General features: G+C 39.6%; 1 protein-coding gene across 4 annotated transcripts in view; it reads left to right on the top strand.

Annotated features, from left to right (window-relative positions):
* PDZRN4 (PDZ domain containing ring finger 4) overlaps positions 1–24,702 on the top strand; it is a 649,539-nt gene that overhangs the window by 597,444 nt on the left and 27,393 nt on the right. For all 4 annotated transcript variants that reach the window (XM_082253101.1, XM_082253100.1, XM_082253102.1 and 1 more), the window contains 2 exons: positions 7,845–7,943; positions 24,173–24,235. In XM_082253101.1, coding sequence (XP_082109227.1) covers positions 7,845–7,943; positions 24,173–24,235 — 162 coding nt within the window. The remainder of the gene's footprint in view (positions 1–7,844; positions 7,944–24,172; positions 24,236–24,702) is intronic.

Genomic DNA, 24,702 nt, shown 5'->3' on the forward strand with positions numbered 1-24,702 from the left:
ATAGGACTCTTTTTTGGTGTAGTACCTTAAAGGTCCTAATAGTTTTTCCTTTTAGGGACTTGGTGTATTTTTCAGTGTCTTGCAATCAAGGATGTGGTACCAGTAAAATCTTTGCATGTAGTGTAGCCTCTTTCCCAGTTATTCGTGCATTCCGTAAGTGATTGAGGGTACTGATATATGGGAATACATTTTATCTGAACACTCTATAGCACTAACTACTTGTTATAAAAAAAAAAAAATATATATATATATATATATATATATATATATATATATATATATATATATATATATATATATATATTATGTGATTGTAATCTATACATTAAAATAATTGATATAAGATTGTTGTTGAGTGGCACCTTTGAAGTTTCCTATTGGTTGTAGTGCATTTGTAATTCTTCGGTCAAAAAAACTCTGACAAAGGTTTAATCCAAAGTAACCTTTTCTGCCATCTTTTACATGGACTGTGAGATTTCATTTTGCCATTGGTAATCAGTTCATTGATTTGCTATTACAAAGAAAACCGTGGCTCTCACTGACTCAGTTAAAAGCTAATAATACATTTTTGAAGACCATTTTATTTTGTACATAATTATAGTCCTACCATCTTGAAGGCCTAAAGCCAGCAATAGACGGTTCAAATCTCAGTCAGTTCAGCAGAGACCGGCCAATATTTCCCCAATAACAATGACGTGGTTGCAGGAAAGAAAATTGCTCAATCTAATTTGTTAGTTTAAAGTTAACAGTTTTATTGGACATGAGCTGTGCTGACATACTGTTATCAGTAAGATGACATGTATACAACCAGACATGCAAACTACTGGTACTAATCCACATTTCAACAATATCTGAAACTGAATGTACCCTGCTCCTTTAAAAAATAGCGTACATAGAAATTAGTGTTACTACTCTACTGTAACATGCTTAGATATTTTAAATGGAGGTATAGTTTCCATGTTAAACATATTATTCAAAGATAAAAATTGATCAGATTTAGGCTTATAAAAATCAAATTATCTTGTTAACTGGACCATAAAAATGTGATGATTTCACTTCATTTAACATTTAGTAAGCTTTTAATGGCAGATTTATATTGATTGATAGTAAAAATATAATTGACTCTTTTAATCAGATATGAACTCATGCTATCAGTAGATATAAAAAAATATGGCTCCAGCAATTCCCAGGCAGATTTCCAGTGACCCCTATTGTTGGCTAATTACTCTTCAGCAATCATTAATCTGCTGTCAGATGTCAGTATCCTGTAGCAAATTCACTGAATGACAGTAGTTGATACAGAGATGCAGCTGTATAATACAATCACCGTAAGCCTTTTACAGCACTTCCTTTGGGTTCCAAATATGCCATTATTGGCTGATTAAAAATGATTTAATTCTGCATAGTCTGAATCAGTAAATCAACATTACTTTGTATGGTACATGTCATATTGTTTAACATATTGTAAAATATTTGCCTTTTTGCTTTAAATGTCCCGCCTAACCCGTTTTGGTAAATTCTTTGCAAAAAAATGAAAATATTTGCAATAATCCTGGAAGAACACAGGAGGTATATGTAAACTATTTCTTTCTGCATGATGCAGCCAACTAAAGAAACATTCAGAAATACAGTACTGTGCAAACGTTTTAGGCAAGTGAGAAGAAATGCTGTAAAGTAAGAATGTTCAAATTTCTATACATGATTTATTTTTTATCAATTCATAAAATGCAAAGTTAGTGAACAGAAGAAACCACCCTTTGTCTTCATTTGTCTTCAAACCAGCATCAATTCTTCTAGGTACCCTTGCACACAGTTTTTGATTGAACTCGGCAAGTAGGTTGTTCCAAACATCTTGGAGAACTAACCATAGATCTTCTGTGGGTGTAGGCTGCCTCAAATCCCCTTCATGTAATCACAGACAGACTCAATGACGTTGAGATCATGGCTCAGTGGGAGCCAAACCGTCACTTCTAGAATTCCTTGTTCTTCTTTATTCTGAAAATAGCTCTTTTGGAAATTGGCCATATATTTGGGGTGGTTGTCCTGCAGAATAAATTTGGGGTCAATCACACAGCTCCTTCCATTCCCCTTCCCTCACACCAAATATGATTTGATTTGAATTTTACTTCTGTTCATTTATTTTCTATTTTGTTAATTGCTAAATATAAACTATTAACACTTCTATTTCTGAAAGCATCTCTAATTTACAGCATTTTCCACACCTGCCTAAAACTTCGGCACAGTACTATACAGTATACAGCTACATATATAGCCACACGTTCACATATACAACCCTTTTATAGCCGATTACTGTGAGAGAGCGTGGTAGGGCAAGTCAGTCAGCTCACTTTATAACCCCACGCCCCCCCCCTCCCCTCCGAAGGACATAGTCACCTTCTCATTTATCTTCCACTGCTCTATTACACTATCAGGAGCAAATAGTGATACCCTATACTTTGGGGTATGGGGAGAATGTCAATCACTCCTTTCCTTTCACTTAACAACACTGGTGAATGATGATATTCCCAGTGCTATCAAAAGTAGTGAGTCCTCCGTGACTTGAAGCTTATACAAAGATTCCTCTCTATACTCCCCGTGGCTGAATGAAGCAACAGGGGAATAAGGAAAGGGGACTATGAGCTTTTAGAGAGAGGGGAATTTAAAGCAGATATATACATACCTCGGCTCCATTGGTTTGATGACCTGGCAACTAGCATTTTTTAAAGAGGGCAACAATGGCAACATCCTTGTTTTAAAAGTACAAGTTTCCTTTCATTTTAACAGCTTGAACTGAGGCACTTTTGTTAACATATATTTAGACCCTAATATATGGGAAGTTCAGGAAGGATCACAATTACTAACATAAAGCTGTTTGTAATTGTATTATTGGTGACACTGAATGCAGCTCACAGCAGGTGCCAGGGCCTCCAATCACTGCAACTTCATGCAAGAGGTTAAAGAGATTTTAAAGTCAAAAGTATTTTACCATAATGCATTACTCCCCCCCCTTCCCCACAAATACTTACATATATTGATCCAGCACTGTGCTTGTCTGCAGTAGCACCCATTCTCTCTCTCCCCTCTCCCAGGCTCAGAGACAGCAGAGGGAGCTATTGGCTCCTGCTGCTCTCAATAAAATGCTGTGAGGACGGAAACGGCAGTGGGGCAAATCTGTGTTATAGACACACACAGCCTGGCTCAGGAGCAAGCCTGCAGGTGTGCCATCATAGGAAGTGGCTTCCTATAGGGGTGCACAGAAAAGAGGAGGGACTAAGAGTGGCAGGAGGGACCCCAGAAAAGGAGGTTTGGGGCTGATTTTTTACAATACTATTGCACAGAGCAGGTGCATTTACTCTGTTGCTCTTGGGAAAGTTACAAACCTATAACACATGCAACAACCTTTAGAGGCATTGTTGTGAAATGAGGTTCAATCCAAGCACATTCCTGTACTCAAAAACATTTGCTTTAGTTTTATGTTGCATTTGTAAAGCTTCCTGGTAAGGATTCAAGAGGACTAATGTTGCTGTATGCAGATTAGGATTTTAAGACTACAGTGCTTAAAATATGTAGCATTGAGAAAGCAGGAGCCTGCAAGGCAGGTCTTCCTTAGGCTAACTCCATTAAAAAAATATTGATTTGCCATTTGACAATCAGGGCCAGTAAAATAATATTTTCTGTAATAATAATACTAAGACCTGGATTGCCCATTGAAGGGGCAAATGATGAATGGCTTTTAGAATAGACATTCTGATGAGTGATCAGCAGCGAGAAAGCAGCTTTATATGCTTTATATGTATGCTACCAAGTTTTACAGAACATGCTGATCACCCATAAGGTTCTTATGGACATTATGAGTAAGCAATTTCACATACCAAATAGAATATAGATCTCACTCATTCCTTCATTTATATCTTTTTAGTTTAATATAAAGTAATGTATTTTTCGCAGAGAACATATCGGCCATCTGATATGCCAATGCTGGGATTGAAAAATAATACATGTTCCAGTTCTGTGGCCAGAGCATTAACTTCATCTAGCTCACAGAATTGATAAACACAACGTCTTTTTACTGCTCTGTGAGCCATAACTACTAGTTGTAGGTTGACATCAATTCTGATTTGTCCCTTCTCTCTTCATTCAAAAACTCGTGCCATTCTCAGCCTGTCATCACTGATAAGTGATGAGACACAAGGCAATCCAATTTTATTTGAGATTGAAAAGCTTTCAACAAATTGAACCAATTTACTGTTTTGCGGTCTTGTTTGGGCATTATTTTGAGTTGTTTCAAAAGTACACTTCTTACCTTTAATTAATAAGATTTAATGTGATAATAAACAAACTAATGCTTTAATATGAAGTAAAGCTACAGCTATGATGTATGAAGATCAGTTCTAAATGCAGGCATAGTTCTAATACATTATTGAGAAGCCCTGCTAATGCCTAATGTTGTACATGTAAGACACAAGGTTTCTCCATCGAAGTCTGTGAGAAATCCCACACTAAGACCAAACAAACAGGACAATGAAGGAGAACTGGAGGTAACAATGTTAAACATAAGATCTTTATTTTAAAGAGTGTGTGCATCTTACTATTTCTAGTTACTATCTTCTGTAGCCAGGAGTTCTGTCTTGTTGACATTTGCAGTTACATTGTTAACATGGCTATCTGGCGGTTCTAGGTGTGTTTGCTACATACTGTTTCTTTGTAGTTTTGCACTGCAGCTCTATGAAGAATAGAAAAGATAACATTGGACCTGGAATTCCAAATGGCTTGCTTGTAACGTAACCTAGGTGTGTGGACCTTGCTGGTTTAAGTACAAGCTCAGAGGTGGGGCAAGACTACTGAAATTCAGCAAAGTATTGCCAACTGATCTTACTTGCCAAGATCTGGTGCCAATGTCATTGCCTGCCTGGCTAAGAAAAACACTGGCTGCAGCTGTTCTCTGTAGCTGCTGACCTGGGGTGCTGAACTTGTTAAGAACTTTATCAGCAAGAGGAGGAAGCTTCTGAGCAGGAAGAGTTTGATAGACTGATTCAGGGGGTACTACACTGTGGGAACTGTAGTCCAGAGGAGAGAGACTCCACTGTAATCAAGAGCTTTTTTAACTGTGTTTCCCAGAAGGAGATTGCCAGGAGGAGGAAAAAAAGCTGCATTTTCTCAAGCTGTACAGGACACAGCTCTCCTTTTGCTGTGGGGAAGACTAGAGAATGCACATTGCTGTCACAATCACTTGCATATCGGTGGCCTGAGCGTGATATGGAGCACTGAATTTAGTGGTGCTGACAGCCAGAGTCACCTGGGTGCAGAGCAGAGAGTGGACTAAATGATGTGTGACCAGATGGTGAGCTGCAATATTGCTGGGACTGTTTTACTGCTGCTGTGGGAATTTACTATTAGGCTTGACTGGGGCTACTCTCATGTGCACCAACAGCACAATTGGGTCTCATCACTAGCCGACTGAAGACTTAGGGCTTAAGACTGCCTCTTTACAACTGCTACACAGATACTTTTGCTTATTGTGTATGCGAAGAGGTACTTCCCCGGGACTTTGCACCCTATCCTAGGCATCCTGATAGAGTTCACCCTTGTATAGATACAGTATTATTATTCACATTGCAGTTAATGCTTATATGCATTGTTTATTGCTGACTTTGCTGATTCATGAATTAATTATAGTCTAGTGGCACAGAACTCTATTCTAAGTTACTTTGGCATAGTAATTATACTGTCTAGCAGACTGTGTCTGAACCTAGTTTCTGTATGCTCGTTTATGCTCAAACCACCAGGTACTCTAATCAATACCAATACATTGAGTCAATTTACCACTAAATGGTATTTTGTTTATTTCCTTATTCAAACTCACAATCAAATTAAATGTATCCACACTTGTGTTCCTATGACTTTCTGCAGTAACTTTCACTCAACCAGGTGTGTCAAAGGTGTTGAAGCTGTTCGTGGAGTTAGGGCGTTGAACAGAGAACCCAAATTGCCTAACGGCTCCTTCAGCAAATGTACACTTTGTTACTGATCTTTTATCCTGAGCTCTGTTAAAATTGTTTGTGACAGCCCTTTTAATTTGGTGTGGGGTAATTTTTTTTTGGGATATTCCTCCCTGCCCCAAATGACAGTGCTAGAGCCTGGTGATTGGCGACATGGGCCCACCATTGCTAAATAATAGGCACATAGCAGAGTGCCACTTGCGCCCCCCCACGCTTTACAAGTGTTGGTTATTCCTTAAGTCTCTAGTGGTGATTCAGGCTGTGTGAGTGTGTTGTAATAAAGAGTAAAATCTGCCTATGGTGTCTGCTATAAAGCAAACCTTTAATTTTACCTAGTATTGTCAAAGTACAGATTCAATTAAAAAGATTCAATGAGGAAACAGTTTGGCCTGGAAGTGAGAAAAGTGAATAGATTTATGGGCTGCATCACAAGTATCACCAGGAGGAGGAAGAGGGTCCTGATTCCCATAGATAAATCTTTAGTTTGATATCATTTAGCAGATTGTGTCCAGTTCTGGAGACATAACTTTCAAAACAATATTGATGAGATAGAAGGACTCCAAAATTAGGTAACAAAAATGGTAAAACATATCAGTAGAAACTGCAGAAATCTAATAAGTACAGTCTTGAGGAAAGAAGGGAAAGGAGGACATGACTGGAAGCTTTAAATGCATTAGGCATGTGAATAAGGTTCAGGAGACAACTATTTTCAATATGAATCAAAGACCAAGGATATGACCTCAGACTAGCAGGGGAAAGTCCAAAATCATTTTTTTTTTCTTAAAAAAGAGTAGCTGATGCTTGGAATAGTCGTCCAGCTCCAGCAGAAGTAGTGAGTCAGTCAACAGTAAGTGAATTTAAACATGATTGGGACAAATATACTTATCTACATTTTTTGTAAAGCATTTAAAGGGGACAGATCTGCAGTCGCTTTTCCATGCTGTCAGGTCCTACATCCCCAACAAATGTGCTCTGCAACTGCTTTCCAACAAACAAGTTGGGAATTTTCTACTCTTCCCATCTAGGATAATCCTCAAATGTTTATACCTATTTAGTTACATTTGAATTAGAAAGAATTTTCTGTAATAATGAAAAACAAAGTAAATATTATGGAGATTGTTTGTGCTTTGACTAACCTTAATGCTTTAGCTATAAGTCAGTCTTGACAATGGAAGACAGGGTTTGCCTTTGTTATACACAGTAGCAAACTACAGTGTGTTATATTACTGTCACATGTGTTCAAATTTTATTTACAGTATTATTTACATTACACTGGTGCTTTTTAGATCCTTGAGCCTGTCAGATAACTCATTTTGATCTAACAATATACAGTAACATAGACACTGGGGAGAATTTTAAGTTCCTGCTTCTTACAAGCAAATCAAATATCTGTACTGCAAAGGGTTTGTTTAGTAATCTTTTTTAAAGTATATGCATGGTTTACTTGTCAAAAGTGTGATATTTACATTGACAAAGACAATTATTCCCTCGGATTTTTCAATAGTGCGTTATATTTTGGCTGAGATAACAACCACTTTACAGTGGAGGCTGACACAAATTAATAGTCGGAACTAAGGTGTCTGATATAATTACTCCTTTGTGTGAAATTGTGTTTTAATGCTTTATGTAATCTAAATATAGCTGACTCTAAAAATGTATAGTGAATATTGAAAAGGAGCTTTTTTAAGGATACATGCCTCAAAAGAAAACATTTTATATTTAAAATTGTCTGCTTTACCAATAGAAATATAAAAAGGGCAAAATATCTATCATGATCTAATGAGTTACAGTGCTTTGAAGAACACAGGAGGTTCACTGCTTAATAAGGATTCTTTTTTCTTACAGGAGGTGGAACTGTGCCGCCTGAATAGCCAGGATAGACTGGGCTTAACTGTCTGCTACCGGACAGATGATGAGGAAGATACAGCAATATATGTCAGTGAGGTAAAGAGAAAATGACTGACGGTAATAAGGAAAGGTGGGGAATGGGTGTGGGAGAGACCATCTGTTTTGCCTAGATCACAGAGACTGTCTGTTATAAAGTACAACAAGAGTCTGAATGGAAAATATATAAAGTGTTAATAGAATAGTGCAGTTGTATGAAGAAGTGCACTGGTACAAGGAATGAAAATAATGAAAAAGCCCTTATAGGAACAAATTCTGCAGATTTTTTTGTCCATGTAGTAGGTGTTATGGTGCACTTTTATGAGATCAAAATGCAGTAAGCATATTAGATGATCGTATGACAATAGGCCTAAACATTACTGGCTGATAATATTTATTACTGCCCTTTTTATATTGTTATTGCATTTTTCTATTTATTAAGCCTGCTTTTATTTAATTAAAGTGGAGTCCCCCCCCACCCCCAAAAAAAGAAAATTTTCAGCAGCTACAAATACTGTAGCTGCTGACTTTTACTATTAAGGTAATTGCCTATCCAGGCATCCAGTGGTGTCCTCACCCGGGCCGATACTTCATTGCTGCCTCCACCATCTTGGCTAAGGGAAGCTGGCAGTGAAGCCGTGTGGCTTCACAGCTGGTTTCCTACTGTGCATGAGGGAATCATGCTGTGCTTTCTCAATAAACCAACTGTGGGGAGGGGGGGAAGAGGAGGAGCCAAACTTCCAGCTCACTTTAAAGCTGTCACTGTCAAAATCAGGTATCCACCCCCCCCCAAAAAAGGTTGCAAATGTGGCAGCGGGGGGGGGGGAGGCAGATAAACAGAGCTTCTCCTTTTGGGTGGAGCCTTTCTTTATTGTTATTGAGCTCAGCCCATCCTTGTCACTCAGATTTTAGCTGTAGCCCAAGCGTAGGTGGGAGGCTTCTGAAATCCACAATTATACAAACATATAGCCATTAAAGTATAATTAAACCCACATCAATCAACTATAAATAAATGGTGTACTAAAAAGCTGTTCATACTCACTCATTCATTATGAGATTTGTTTTCTGTATTCTGCAAAAAACTGGTGGATCCTGCTGTTCTCTGTCTCCCCTCCTGTACATGTCCCAGCTGCAGTCAGGGATTTTGCAGGAAGTGTTGGAAGCTACTGCACATGCTCAGTTTTCAGTGTATTTCTACCCTGAGGATTTACCTATAACATCAGAGCAGTCCATCAGTGTCATGTGGGTGTATACACAGTGGTAAATGACAGCTCACTCTGCTCCTCCATGCTCACTAACCAAGCAAATTGGTAGTGGGATATAACATCTTGATTGATGTTAGAGAGATGGAGGCCTCACCTCCATGTTATTTTTAAGAAATGGGCTGGAGGAGTGTGACACCACCCACATCATGTTATTGCCAACAAATAATAAAGATTTGATCTCAGGTATATTTTTTATGACAATTAAACACAGTTTATTGATAATAATTATTTATTTATATTCTGCATTCCAAAGGCTCTGTCTTTTTTGAACATGTGACTAGTAGCAGAGCACTAGAAGTTCCTCCTGCCACTGTTACCTTACAGATAGGCTGGGAAAGAGCTGGGTCATGTAACAGCTATATATTGATTAGGAAAGAAGACACTTTTTTTAATTAAAATAATTACAGTACCATCATCTACATACAGAATAAGAAAGATAATTAAATTAAACAGTGCCTGTTTGGTATCACTTTAAGATCAAGGATGATGTTGGTTTGAAGGTGATAATAATTTTGATTTCTTTTTAAGTACAAACCTAAACCTACCAGATGACTAGATAAGCTAAGATAATTAAAACATCCTTGTTGTCAGTAGTGGAGTAAACTGCCAGTAAAATGGTATGACAGGAACATAGATAGCCTCAGTTATATTTTACCCTCTAGAATGGGTTAGATACCCTAAAAAACTGATAGCTCAAAAAATGAAAATACTGACTACAGTTACTGTATAATTGTAAAGGTGAAGCGTGGGTAAAGGTTTTATTGGGGCATTAGCTAGGCACCAATAAGGTACCTCTAATGATATGTGCCCCACTGTTGGCTGCTGCTTCTTTCTATCCCCCTGTGTAAAATCACAAAATGCCTTCTTTTTATTTATTTTTTCTAAAGAATACAAGACGTTTTTTGAATGAAAGATTTGCATAGTGAGAAACACTCTATGATAGCTGTGCTTGGCTGAAGTCTGTATTTGCATATTAGAGTGGGCTGGTTTTGTGGTTGGAATGGTTTATACGTTGACACACTGGGGTGGATTTACTGAAATTGCATAGTAACCTTCAGCTTCCAGGTTTTATTGTCAAAGTTTAATTGAAGAAGCTGAAATTAGAAGCTGATTGGTTACTATGCACAGCTGCTCCAGATTCTGAGTGCACCAGTTTTAGTAAATCTCCCCCACTAAGTCATAAAGGAAAGGTACTGTTCCTGATTGTACCAGTTACTTCACTGGTAAGTGTGCAACAGGCTATACATTAAGAAATCCAGGAAATGGGTCACTTTAACAGTGATATGATCTATGCCTGGAGGGAAATCCTTCTTGAGTATATAGTGATGGTTATAGTTAGATGGCATAGCTCCGACTGCCATACCAACATAGCAGTGGATATTTAAACTATTGACTGGGTATTTCTGTTTTCTATTTAGAAACTCCATGATGCATGACTTGTGATTGGAAGGGGGGAAGAGAGGCAGGAGGAATTCTGCTTTGTGGCATCATTTTTTTATCCTCAGTGCTGGAACAACTGAGATAACATTATTTGCCAGTAGAAGACAAGCTATAAATAATAAGAAAAGAGCTTTTAAAAAATATAAAAATGAATGAACAGTATCATAATTTATAAACAAACTGAATATCTGCGCTACCAAAATGAGCAGCTGGCATAAACCACAATGTGATACAAAGAAATGAAATATAAAATGCAGCGCTGTTGATTAATTCTGTATATAAATATGGAGCATGAGTTCAATTTAAAATAATAATGCGGAACAGTCCAATCCACCAAAACACCATGGAAAGTGAAGAAATCCGTCAGCTTGGTACTGGAATAGTGAGAACCTCCACCATATGCAAAATGACAGATTGGCCTCTTACCAAATGTCGGTGACCAATGTTCTCACAATGGTCGCCAAACGCTCTAGCTCAAAAGCAGGATGGTCAGCTCCAAACGGTAACAGCAGAAGCTCCCAGGATCCAAAAATCACCTCCCAAGGACAGGATCAACCATATAGCGTCCCACTCAGATATGAAATGCAAAAGCAGGGAAAGACCATGGTGCAGTATGTTCCAATATAAGATTTATTTAAAAAATTAGGTGCACTCACCACATGTAAAAACATAAAGGACCTTCAATAGGAATTCAACAACCGCTGAAGAGCAGTACATTCAGTCCGGCTTGTGACGTCGACGCTGGTGACTCCGCCAGCTCCGACTGCCATACCAACATAGCAGTGGATATTTAAACTATTGACTGGGTATTTCTGTTTTCTATTTAGAAACTCCATGATGCATGACTTGTGATTGGAAGGGGGGAACAGAGGCAGGAGGAATTCTGCTTTGTGGCATCATTTTTTTATCCTCAGTGCTGGAACAACTGAGATAACATTATTTGCCAGTAGAAGACAAGCTATAAATAATAAGAAAAGAGCTTTTAAAAAATATAAAAATGAATGAACACTATCATAATTTAAATGTTACAAAGAATATAACAGTATATGTAAAAAGGAAATAAAGGACTCAAAACTTTAAAATGAATGACAGATTGTAGTAGTAGTAGGACAAACCCCCAAATATTCTTCAAATATATCAATAATAAAATGGTCAGGTCTGAGCATGTAGGTTTTTTACAAAATAATCTGGAGTGTGTGACTGGGGACAAAGAGAAGGCATATTAGTTTAATACCTTCTTCAGCTCTGCGTATACAAAGGAGCATGGGGGAGCTTATGTCCATAATGGGGATGGTATTGACACAGCACCAAATGAACCCTTATGGCTCAAAATTGATATGGTCTGGAAATATTTAGACAGAATAAAGGTAAATAAAGCACCTGGACCGGATGGAATACACCCACAGATCCTAAAATAATTGAACTCTGTCATTTCAAAGCCATTGTTTCTCATTTTTAGGAACTCTTTAATGACTGGAATAGTACTACTGGATTGGCGTAAGGCCAATGTGGTGCCCATATTTAAAAAGGGACCAAAGTATTTACCAAGTAACTATAGACCTGTTAGTTTAACTTCTATAGTTGGAAATATACTGGAGAGTTTAATAAAAGACCACATAGATGAGTTATTGCTGGAAAAAAAAACATTCTAAGTAACAGACAGCACGGATTCATGAAAGACAGAAGTTGTCAGACAAATCGGATTTCTTATTATGAGGAGGTAAGTAAAACCTTGGACAGAGGGGTGGCTGTGGATGTGGTATACTTGGATTTTGCAAAAGCGTTTGACACAGTTGCCTACACATGGCTAGTGTGTAAGGTAAAGTCTACAGGCTTGGAAAAATCAGTTTGTAAATGGATAGAAAACTGGCTAAAAGATAGAATTCAGAGAGTAGTGGTTAATGATTCTTACGCTGAATGGTCTAAGGTTATCAGTGGTGTACCCCATGGTTCAGTGTTGGGACCATTGCTTTTTAATATATTTATAAATGATATAGGGTCTAGGATTAAAAGTGCCATTTCAGTGTTTGCTGATGACACCAAGTTATGCAGTGGAATGCCGAACTTACGGGATGTCTCCAACTTACAAGCCGACCTCCAGGCACTGTTTAATTGGGCAACTATGTGGCAAATGAGGTTTAATGTTGATAAAAGTAAAGTTTTGCACTTGAGGGCTAAGAATATACATGCATCATAAGTACTAGGAGGAGTACAGCTGGGAGAGGTAATGGTGGAGAAGGATTTGGGGGTTCTGGTAGATAATAAGCTTAATAATGGCATGCAATGCCAAGCAGCAATTTCCAAAGTGAGCACAATATTTTCTTGTATTAAGAGAGGTATGGACTCCAGAAAGAGAGATATCATGTCGCCCTTGTACAAATCCTAAGTTCCTAAGTAAGACCTCACCTGGCATATGCAGTTCAACTGGAGAAAGTGCAGAGAAGGGCAACCAAACTGATAAGAGGCATGGAGGAGCTCAGTTATGAGGATAGATTAGCTGAACTGAATTTATTCTCTCTTGAGAAAAGGAAATTAAGGGGGGGATATGATTGACATGTATAAATAAAAAAGTGGTCTGTATAGTGAACTTGGTTTTAAATTTATTCACTTGAAGGTCATCACAGAGGACAAGGGGGCACTCTCTGCGTCTGGAGGAAAATAAATGTAATCTCTAAATACAGGAAAGGCTTCTTCACAGAACTATGAAAATGTGGAACAGACTCCCTCAAGAGCTGGTTTTGGCCAGCTCGGTAGCGTATTTTAAAAAAGGCCTGGATTCTTTCCTAGATACACATAATATCCCTGGACACTAATAGTATATTATATATATATATATATATATATATATATATATATATATATATATATATATATATATATACAGTGGGTACGGAAAGTATTCAGACCCCCTTAAATTTTTCACTCTTTGTTATATTGCAGCCATTTGCTAAAATCATTTAAGTTCATTCTTCTTCCTCATGAATGTACACATAGCACCCCACACTGACAGAAAAACACAGAATTGTTGCAGATTTATTAAAAAAGAAAAACTGAAATATCACATGGTCCTAAGTATTCAGACCCTTTGCTCAGTATTTAGTAGAAGCCCCCTTTTGATCTAATACAGCCAGGAGTCTTTTTGGGAAAGATGTAACAAGTCTTTCACACCTGGATTTGGGGATCCTCTGCCATTCCTCCTTGCAGATCCTCTCCAGTTCTGTCAGGTTGGATGGTAAACGTTGGTGGACAGCCATTTTTAGGTCTCTCCAGAGATGCTCAATTGGGTTTAAGTCAGGGCTCTGGCTGGGCCATTCAAGAACAGTCACGGAGTTGTTGTGAAGCCACGCCTTCGTTATTTTAGCTGTGTGCTTAGGGTCATTGTCTTGTTGGAAGGTAAACCTTCGGCCCAGTCTGAGGTCCAGAGCACTCTGGAGAAGGTTTTTGTCCAGGATATCCCTGGTACTTGGCCGCATTCATCTTTCCCTCGATTGCAACCAGTCGTCCTGTCCCTGCAGCTGAAAAACACCCCCACAGCATGATGCTGCCACCACCATGCTTCACTGATGGGACTGTATTGGACAGGTGATGAGCAGTGCCTGGTTTTCTCCACACATACCGCTTAGAATTAAGGCCAAAAAGTTCTATTTTGGTCTCATCAGACCAGAGAATCTTATTTCTCACCATCTTGGAGTCCTTCAGGTGTTTTTTTAGCAAACTCCATGCGGGCTTTCATGTCTCTTACACTGAGGAGAGGCGTCCGTCGGGCCACTCTGCCATAAAGCCCCGACTGGTGGAGGGCTGCAGTGATGGTTGACTTTCTACAACTTTCTACAACTTTCTCCCATCTCCTGACTGCATCTCTGGAGCTCAGCGACAGTGATCTTTGGGTTCTTCTTTACTTCTCTCACCAAGGCTCTTCTCCCCTGATAGCTCAGTTTGGCCGGACGGCCAGCTCTAGGAAGGGTTCTGGTCGTCCCAAACGTCTTCCATTTGAGGATTATGGAGGCCACTGTGCTCTTAGGAACCTTAAGTGCAGCAGAAATCTTTTTGTAACCTTGGCCAGATCTGTGCCTTGCCACAATTCTGTCTCTAAGGCTCTTCAGGCAGTTCCTTTGACCTCATGATTCTCATTTGCTCTGACATGCATTGTGATCTGGAAGGTCTTATATAGACAGGTGTGTGGCTTTCCTAATCAAGTCCAATCAGTATAATCAAACACAGCTGGACTCAAATGAAGGTGTAGAACCATCTCAAGGATGATTAGAAGAAATGGAAAGCACCTGAGTTAAATTTATGAGTGTCACAGCAAAGGGTCTGAATACTTAGGACCATGTGATATTTCAGTTTTTCTTTTTTAATAAATCTGCAACAATGTCAACAATTCTGTGTTTTTCTGTCAGTATGGGGTGCTATGTGTACATTCATGAGGAAGAAGAATGAACTTAAATGATTTTAGCAAATGGCTGCAATATAACAAAGAGTGAAAAATTTAAGGGGGTCTGAATACTTTCCATACCCACTGTATATACAGTATCTCACAAAAGTGAGTACACCCCTCACAATTTTGTAAATAATTTATTATATCTTTTCATGTGACAACACTGAAGAAATGACACTTTGCTACAATGTAAATTAGTGAGTGTACAACTTGTATAACAGATTAAATTTGCTGTCCCCTCAAAATAAATCAACACAGCCATTAATGTCAATATTTTGTGTGGCCACCATTATTTTCCAGCACTGCTTTAACCCTGGGCATGGAGTTCCCCAGAGCTTCACAGGTTGCCACTAGAGTTCTCTTCCACTCCTCCATGATGACATCACGGAGCTGGTTGATGTTAGAGACCATGCGCTTTTCCACCTTCTATTTGAGGATGCCCCGCAGATGCTCAATAGGTCTGGAGACATGCTTGGCGGGTCCATCACCCTTACCCTCAGCTTCTTTAGCAAGGAAGTGGTCATCTTGGAGGTGTGTTTAGGGTCGTTATCATGTTGGAATACTGCCCTGCTCTTCAGTATGTCACAGTACATGTTGGCATTCATGGTTCCCTCAATGAACTGTAGCTCCCATGTGATGGCAGCACTCATGCAGCCCCAGACAATGACACTCCCACCACCATGCTTGACTGTAGGCAAAATACACTTGTCTTTGTACTCCTCACCTGGTTGCCGCCACACACGCTTGACACCAACTGAACTAAATAAGTTTATCTTGGTCTCATCAGACCACAGGAAATGGTTCCAGTAATCCATGTCCTTAGTCTGCTTGTCTTCAGCAAACTGCTTTCTTGTGCATCATCTTTAGAAGAGATATCACGTACCTGGTGGAGACCAAGCTGTAGAGGGGGCTTCTCTTGCACCTCCTGTCCAACACCCCTGATAGAGATGACAGGCAGTGTAGGACACAGAGTGGCACGAGGGCCGGTATAGCAGGTGATGTCTTGGCAGAAGACTGATAGCCGTGGATCACCGGATGACCACCTGGAACTCGGTGATGATGGATGAGAAGGCAGGAGCGAAGTCGGAACACAAGCCAAGGAGTTGTCAACAGCCGGACAGCACGGGTACAGGAACGTGAGACAGAAGCGGAGTCAGGATACAAGCCCAAGTCGGTACGCAGTCTGGCAGCAAGGTACAAAGGCATAAGGCGAAGGCAGGGTCAAACACAAGCTGAGGTCACAGGTAGGCAGGCAGGAATCTAAGAAGAGTCAAAGGCAAGCCGGGTCGGTATAACGGGAAATCCACAAGCAGGTCAGGGCACAGGTAAACAGGAACACAAGCTGAAAGACCACTCAGCAATGTGCTCCTGTCACCGCTTGGTATAAATAGGCCGTTTGGCGCCAATTGCGTGTGCACGTTGCGTACGCACGTTCGCGCGTTCGCGCATTCGTGCGTTCACGCATTGGCGCATGCGCATTCGCACATTCCTTCCCGTGTGCCTGGGCATGCGCACTGAGCGTCTCTTACAAGAGACTTCCTTCTGGGATGACAGCAACGCAGACCAATTTGATGCAGTGTGCGGTGTTTGGTCTGAGCACTGACAGGCTACCCCCCACCCCTTCAACCTCTGCAGCAATGCAGCACTCATACATCTATTTCCCAAAGACAACCTCTGGATATGACACTGAGCATGTGCACTCAGCTTCTTTGGTTGACCATGGTGAGGCCTGTTCTGAGTGGAACCTGTCCTGTTAAACCGCTGTATGGTCTTGGCCAACGTGCTGCAGCTCAGTTTCGGGGTTGTGGCAATTTTCTTATAGCCTAGGCCTTCTTTATGTAGAGCAACAATTCTTTTTTTCAGATCCTCAGAGAATTCTTTGTCATGAGGAGTCATGTTGAACTTCCAGTGACCAGTATGAGAGAGTGAGAGCGATAACACCAAATTTAACATACCTTCTCCCCATTCACACCTGAGACCTTGTAAGTTACAAGTTGTAACACTAATGAGTCACATGACATCGGGGAGGGAAAATGGCTAATTGGGCCCAATTTGGACATTTACACTTAGGGGTGTATTCAGTTTTGTTGCCAGCAGTTTAGACATTAATGGCTGTGTATTGAGTTATTTTGAGGGGACAGCAAATTTACACTGTTGTAAAAGCTGTACACTCACTACTTTACATTGTAGCAAAGTGTAATTTCTTCAGTGTTGTCACATGGAAAGATATAATGAAATATTTACAAAAATGTGAGGGGTGTACTCACTTTTGTGAGATACTGTATATATATATATATATATTGTAAAGATCTAGGGGGATTTAACTCTAGTGGTGCATGCGTTTCCAAGAAATCGTGCCAGTCCAGACTGCCTTGTTAAGGGCATGGCAGCCCACTTTTATTTAAAGAACAGAAAGTTAAAAAAAAACAACAGCAATTGCACACAGGGGGTTCCACTTTTACTGCAGCTTGTTACTTCAGCCTCCTGGCTTACTAACTTGCCACTCAGCTGCTTCAGGCCTCACATCTCACGCCTAGGCCTTAGGTCTGCTCCTCAGACCAACAGAAGTACCCTTTGGTCAAGCTCCCTTGAAGCTTACTTGGGATCAGCTTTGCGCTGTGCTGTCACAGACTATGTCTGCCTTCTGAAGACATGTATGCTCAAACTGCCACCTGAAGCCTCTCTCTCTGTTAGAGAAGGTGGGAGTCCTCCTGACTCCCATACACAGACCTCATGTCTGTAGGGTGGAGTCCTCCTGACTTCTGGGTGGAGCTGTCTCCAAGTGGGATCCCTAAGTGCTAACACCGGGACTATAATAAAACCAGCCCACATCTGTGCAATCAGCATGCATGCCTCTCCAAAAATCAGGCATAAACTGATAACAAACACAGTGACACGGGCTTGCCCTCTCTAATATATATATATATATTTATATATATATATATACATGTATATTTCATTTTTTCCTTCTATTGGTTGAACTAGAACTGGTCTTTTTTTCAGCCAGACTAACTATGTAGCTATGTAACAAGGCATTGTGGTCAACTGGTGGAGCATTTTAAAAGATTTTAAATTACATCAGACTAATGCTAAGGAAGAGGAGGGTGACAGAGTTGGGTCTATATTTGGAGTTTCCATACAGTTCTTCAAGTAAAACTAGCCTTTATTTTAACCACTCCTGGACCGCCCACCACACATTTACAGCAGGGCGCCCCGGCTGCGCGAAACATCTTCCCCCAGTCAGACCATCCCCCACGCAGTTAGCAAGAACCCCCTAGGGACACATTCAACCTTTTGCCTGCCACTGATGTTAATCCCTTCCCTGCCAGTGTCATTAGTACAGTAAATAAGTATTATCAGATATTCTGCCATTGTGACTGTTGATATATGGAGTTAAAACTTGACAGCCGTAGAGGGCTCTTGTATTTTTTAGCACCGACCACTGTGATAATGTCACTGGTCCCCAAAAAGTGCCAAAGGTGTCAGGTGTCCGATTTGTCTGCCGCAATGTTGCAGTCCTGCTAAAATCTTTGCCTAAATTGATGAAGAAATTCGATTTTTTTAAATTTTTTTTATTGGATATGTTTTATAGCAGAAAGTAAAAAAATATTGTTTTTTTTTTTTTTCAAATTTGTCGCTCTTTTTTTGTGTAAAGGGCAAAAAAAAAAAAAAAAGAGGTGATCAAATACCACCAAAAGAAAGCTCTATTTGTAAGAAAAAAAGAACATCAATTTTATTTGGGTACAGCGTCGCATGACCGCTCAATTGTCAGTTAAAACGCAGTGCCGTATCGCAATAAATGGCCTGGTCAATAAGGGGGTAAAACCTTCTGGGGCTGAAGTGGTTAGAGGAAGCCTGAAACTGCAACATCCAATGCCACCTTGAATTACAAAAAATAACTGTGAATGAATATTAGTTAGATACAAATGATAGATTTATAATTAGTTTTGATTGAATGAAGAAGAATAGAATGTGATGCCTTGTTTCTAAGTCAAGGTGAAGGCTTACCATCATAAGGTAGTTATAAAGATGAATAAGTTTTGCAGCTTACAGTGTCAGATGTCTGACATGGATAAATTAGTCTGCTTGTACTATAGTGCAAGTTAAGAGATACCATTAATGTCTTTGTTCTGAAAGTACTATCTTCCAGTGCTTCCCAACATTTTTATTATGAGAGGCAATGGAATATTGCTACTCTGTGTCCCTTCCACTGCCATATGTTTTCTTAGATGATGGCGACATTTTTTTTTTTTTTTAATGTCTGCTTTCCAACATAACAACAAGGATGTGATGTTATATTGTTTTTTTCACATGCAACATTTTGGAGAGATTGAGCGCCGGTTCACACTGGCGCGACGCTACTTTCAGGGGCGACCTCCGAGATCGCGGTGCGAGCAGCGCGCCGCGACCTCGGAGCGGCCGCCACAGACTTCATAACATTGAAGTCTATGGCGGTCGCCTCCTGGTCGCCCCAAAGAAGCTCCGGACCCTTTTTCTAGGTCGGAGCGACTTGTGTCGCTCCTATTAGAACGGGTCCGTAGCTTCCCTATGGGAGGCGACCTGCGGCGACCTGTGAGGCTAGTGTGAACCGGGGCTAAGTGTCTGCGTGAATCATTGAAAGTTATCACGTCCATTAAGGCCAGATAAACACTTTCTGTCACAGTAACCTGGAAAAAAATGTGTTGAGTGGATTGCTTTGCATCTTAGAACCTATGGCATCATATTTAAAAAAGAATAGCGCGCAAATGCAAAAGAAATTACTACCAAATCTGAATACAATCCATAAATAAAAATGGGGATTTGGTCCCACCATATGGCCATATCGTGCTCAAGCCCACTACTGCGTCAAAGTACCCCATTATCAGTGGGTCCTACACTATCCATGAAAAAGAGCTGAATCCAGCCTTTCTAACCCTTGGAGATAATACTCCTTGCTGGGAAAGATGTGCAAATGCACTACAGGGGACTCCTCCTATATCCACTTGATGGTGGACACTGATTGAGTACAGGTGTGTGTGGGGGGGTGGGGAGGGTTGCTCAACCTCGATAGTCTGGTCAGACCGAATACATAATAAACAGGCATCATAGACTGGGCAATACCAAGAGTAATGGCCCTTCTATATATATATATATATATATATATATATATATATATATATATATATATATTTTTTTTTTTTTATTTTTTTTTTTTTTTTTTTTTTTTTATTATTATTATTATTATTATTTTACCTGAAAATGCACATTCAATTTTAGCTGTTTGATCAGACACTGATGACCCTTGCAGAATAAAAAGCGTCAGAAAAATATTTTTGTCACTGTGGCCCTAAAGTTGAAAGATATACAGGACATACAAATAGAGTAGGCTGCCTGGACTAGTCCGTTTTATAAAACATCCTAGTTCTAAAGCCCCTAAGTCTGCTCCGATATGCTTCTTTTTTTCTCTCTTTATTCTCTCTATTTTATCTCTTCAACCCAGTGAAACTGTATATGATTATTTTATTTTTTTACATTTTCAAGCTTACAATAATTTTTTCATCTTCATCAGCCTGAAGCAGTCCTGCAAGGCTAGTTCCCAAAATAAAAAATCCTCTGTAATTACACTGGCCTTTGCCATTAAATAACCCTACGTGGTTTATTATTTTTTGTGACAGGCTATTACTAAAAAGGAATATTGAACCTTTTATATAAGATGTAACCTAAAAGCAAATGCTACACTTGAGGTGCTTCTGTTTGAAAAATAGCTTTTGGCATGACAGGCCCTAATGAATGGTTTAAGATAACCATCAACAGAAGGTGATAGATAGTGTTCCCACTCTGGACACTGGATCATTATTCATTACAGAAATATTAAACATCTGAACGGCTCAAGAGCCCTCTACGGCTGTCAAGTTTTAACTCCATATATCAACAGTCACAATGGCAGAATATCTGATAATACTTATTTACAGTAGAATGAAAGCAAATTCAGACCTGATACAATTGATAAATAAAATATATAAATTTGCTTTATAAAAACTGAAAAAAGTGTATTTAATTTATTTATATCTGTAAATCATCTTTAATTTGATTTGAAAAATGTGCATTAGCCACTTCCTGACCTGCCACCGCATTTGTACTGCAACAGGTCAGCTCTATTACGCAAAACGACGTAACTGTATGTTGCAGAGGCGTAACTAGAACCTTCAGGGCCCCGGTGCAAGAAACCATGAAGGGCCCCCCCTGGACCCCTGCCCGGGGCCCTTCCCTTCAAGCCTGGGGCTCTTCCCACTGATCTTTGGACCCTTTACTTTCATTGTGGGGCCCTTTATTACGGTCCCGCAGCGGGACCCTTTCACAAGTCCTGCAAAGACAGCAGAACACAAGTGAACTGGATGGGAGGAGTGTTAGGGGCAGCATACAGAACAACCAATCTCCTCCATTTTTCTCCTGCAGCTACAGGTGGAAAAAGGAGGACAGTGATTTCTCTACATGCTGCCCTCACTGCCCCTCCTATCCAGGTGTAAAGGGGAGCCGAGTAGGCCCCCTGGAGCATGGGGCCCGGTTGCAATTGCACCCCCTGCAACCCCTGTAGTTACGCCCCTGGTATGTCGTTTCATGTAATAGCCAGTGGGCGGCGCGCATCAGAGGGAGAGCCAATCAGTGGGTCCAGCTGATGCGATGTGCACTGCCCACCCACGATTGCTCCCCATAGAAACAGAAAAGCGGTCTGCCTATGTAAACACAGAAGACCCTCATTCTGTCACAGATGAACACAGGGGTCCTGTGTTCCTGCTAATAAGGAACGCAGTTCTCTATGTTCATCTAGTGAGTCCATCCCCCACACAGTTAGCAAGCATCCCCTAGGGACACACTTAACCCTTTGATCTCCCCCTGGTGTTAACCTCTTCCCTGCCAGTGTCAGTAGTACAGTAACAGTGCATATTTTTAGCGCTGATTACTGTAGTAATGTCACTGGTCCCCTCAAAAGTGTCAGTTAGGTGTCCAATCTGTCAGTTAGGTGTCCAATGTCGTAGTCCCGCTAAAAATCACTGATCGCCGCCATTACTAGTAAAATAAATAAATAAATAAAAGTGACATAAATATATCCCCTAGATTGTAGACGCGATAACTTTTGTGCAAACCAATCAATACAAACTTTTCTTATCAAAAATATATGGCAGAACACATATTGGCCTAAACTGATGAAAAAAATGTATTATTATTTTTTTTTTATTATTGGGAATGTTTTATAGCAGAAAGTAAAAAATATTGTTTTTTTTTTTCCAGAATTGTCGCTCTTTTTTTGTTTATAGCGCAAAAAATAAAACCACAGAGGTGATCAAATACCACCAAAAGAAAGCTCTATTTGTGGGAAAATAAGGACATTCATTTTTTTTGGGTACAGCTTCACATGACTGTGCAATTGTCAGTTAAAGTAACGCAGTGCCATATCGCAAAAAATGGCCTGGTCAATAAGGGGGTAAAACCTTCTAGTCAAGATTGGTAATATAACGATCTATAGTTCAAATAATTTTAAGTTCCTCTTTTCAGCTTCTAGTTTTTAGTGTTAAACCTAATTGAACAAGCTGAAGTAAGAAGCTGATTGATTACTATGCATAGTTGCACTAGATTGTGTGTGGACTAGTTTTAGTAAATTTCCCTAATCATTTCTTAAACAACAAATTTAAAAGGTTTTGAGTATGTAGCCCTCTTTTGGAGGGCTATGAGAAATGGACATCCTCAGACAAGATATTGCACTAAACATTTAGGTAAATAAGAGAGCCAGAACTTTCAGTAAGTAAAAGAATGGGTTGTTAATAAAGTCAGCAGTGCCTCCACTCAAGTCCATTAAGACATGGATGTGCGACTTTGGGATGGAGGAACTTAACTGGCCTGCACAGAGTACTGACCTTAACCAGACAGAACACCTTTGGGATGAATTAGAGCGCAGACTGCGAGACCGGGCTTCTCTCCAGCATCAGTGCCTGACCTCACAAATGCACTTCTGGAAGAATGATCAAACATTCCCATAGACACACTTCTAAACCTTGTGGACAGCCTTCCCAGAAGAGTTGAAGCTGTTATAGTTGCAAAGGGAGGGCCAACTCAATATTGAACCCTACGAACTAAGACTGGGATGCCATTAAAGTTCATATGCGTGTAAAGGCAGGTGTCCCAATACAGGTAATATAGTATGTGTGTATATATACTGTATATATATATATATATATATATATATATATATATATATATATATATATATATATACAGTGGGGATCGAAAGTTTGGGCACACCAGGTAAAAAATTGTATTAATGTGCATAAAGAAGCCAAGGAAAGATGGAAAAAATCTCCAAAAGGCATCAAATTACAGATTAGACATTCTTATAATATGTCAACAAAAGTTAGATTTTATTTCCATCATTGACACTTTTAAAATTACAGAAAACAAAAAAATGGCGTCTGCAAAAGTTTTCTGTTATTTTGAAAGTGTAAATGATGGAAATAAAATCTAACTTTTGTTGACATATTATAAGAATGTCTAATCTGTAATTTGATGCCTTTTGGAGATTTTCCCATCTTTCCTTGGCTTCTTTATGCACATTAATACAAATTTTTACCTGGGGTGCCCAAACTTTCAATCCCCACTGTATATATATATATATATATATATATATATATATATATATATATATAGTTATTAATAGAGATACCTCCAGATGAATGTTGCAGCAAAGTCCAGTTGCAGGGGTCCCTAAGGATGATGTGGTGTCTGTCTTTCTGTCTTTGACCTGAAGACAAGATCGGCGGTTTGTTGGGGCAGAATCCTCCAACTGTTGTTCAGCTATCTGGAACTGTGCATGTGAGATAATAAAAACAGGACAGAGATAATATGTCTGTCATAAGGATTCAGATGCCTACTTAAGAACCTATTGGCAGCTGCAGTTAAAATATTAAAACATAGGAATACTTGCATAATAGACTCCACTACAGCAGCAGCAGCTCAGACCTCGAAGAAGGGGACATACCCTGAAAGCTTGTCCTAAAAATTTGTAAAAAAAACATCAAGGACTGTACTCAGCTGTTTCTACTTGTATAATAGGACATTCTTTAGCAATAAGCTAAAATCTTCATTCTCTTTCTCTTTTTGTCATGTTCATTTAGGTTGCTCCAGAAAGTATTGCAGCAAGAGATGGTCGCATTCGAGAAGGAGACAGGATTTTGCAGGTCAGTGTATAGAGGCTTCTTTATTTGCTACTTTTTTTTTTTTTGGAACTTGTGATGTATCAAAGTAATTAATGTTGCAAAAAAATGAAATCATCTCAAGAGTCATAATTAAAGCATACTTTTTAAAAGTTAAAATAATGTGCATTTATTATTTTTTTTTTATTGGAGCCTGCAGAGTATTGCGGTCGCGGGTGCAGTGTCATGCTCCTGCACAGTCTTCCTCTAGCTTTGTTTCTGTAACCTCATATGGGCTTACAGTTGCAAAGCTAGAGTGTACTGTGAGCATGCTGAGCAGCGTGCTTGCAGCCCATTCAAACTACAAGTCTGCCATAGTTGCAGATGATGCTTGTAGCTTTTTCATTCACAGGAATCTGTAAATAAAGGAGGCGGCTGTGTGGGCGGAGCCCCACACAGTCATGCTGTTTCCAACTAGTGACAGTGGGTTTAGGGAGAGGATCCCCCGCCCA

Source organism: Pelophylax lessonae (assembly GCF_965119305.1).
Source record: "Pelophylax lessonae genome assembly, chromosome: 4".
In the NCBI taxonomy this organism is placed as follows: domain Eukaryota; kingdom Metazoa; phylum Chordata; class Amphibia; order Anura; family Ranidae; genus Pelophylax; species Pelophylax lessonae.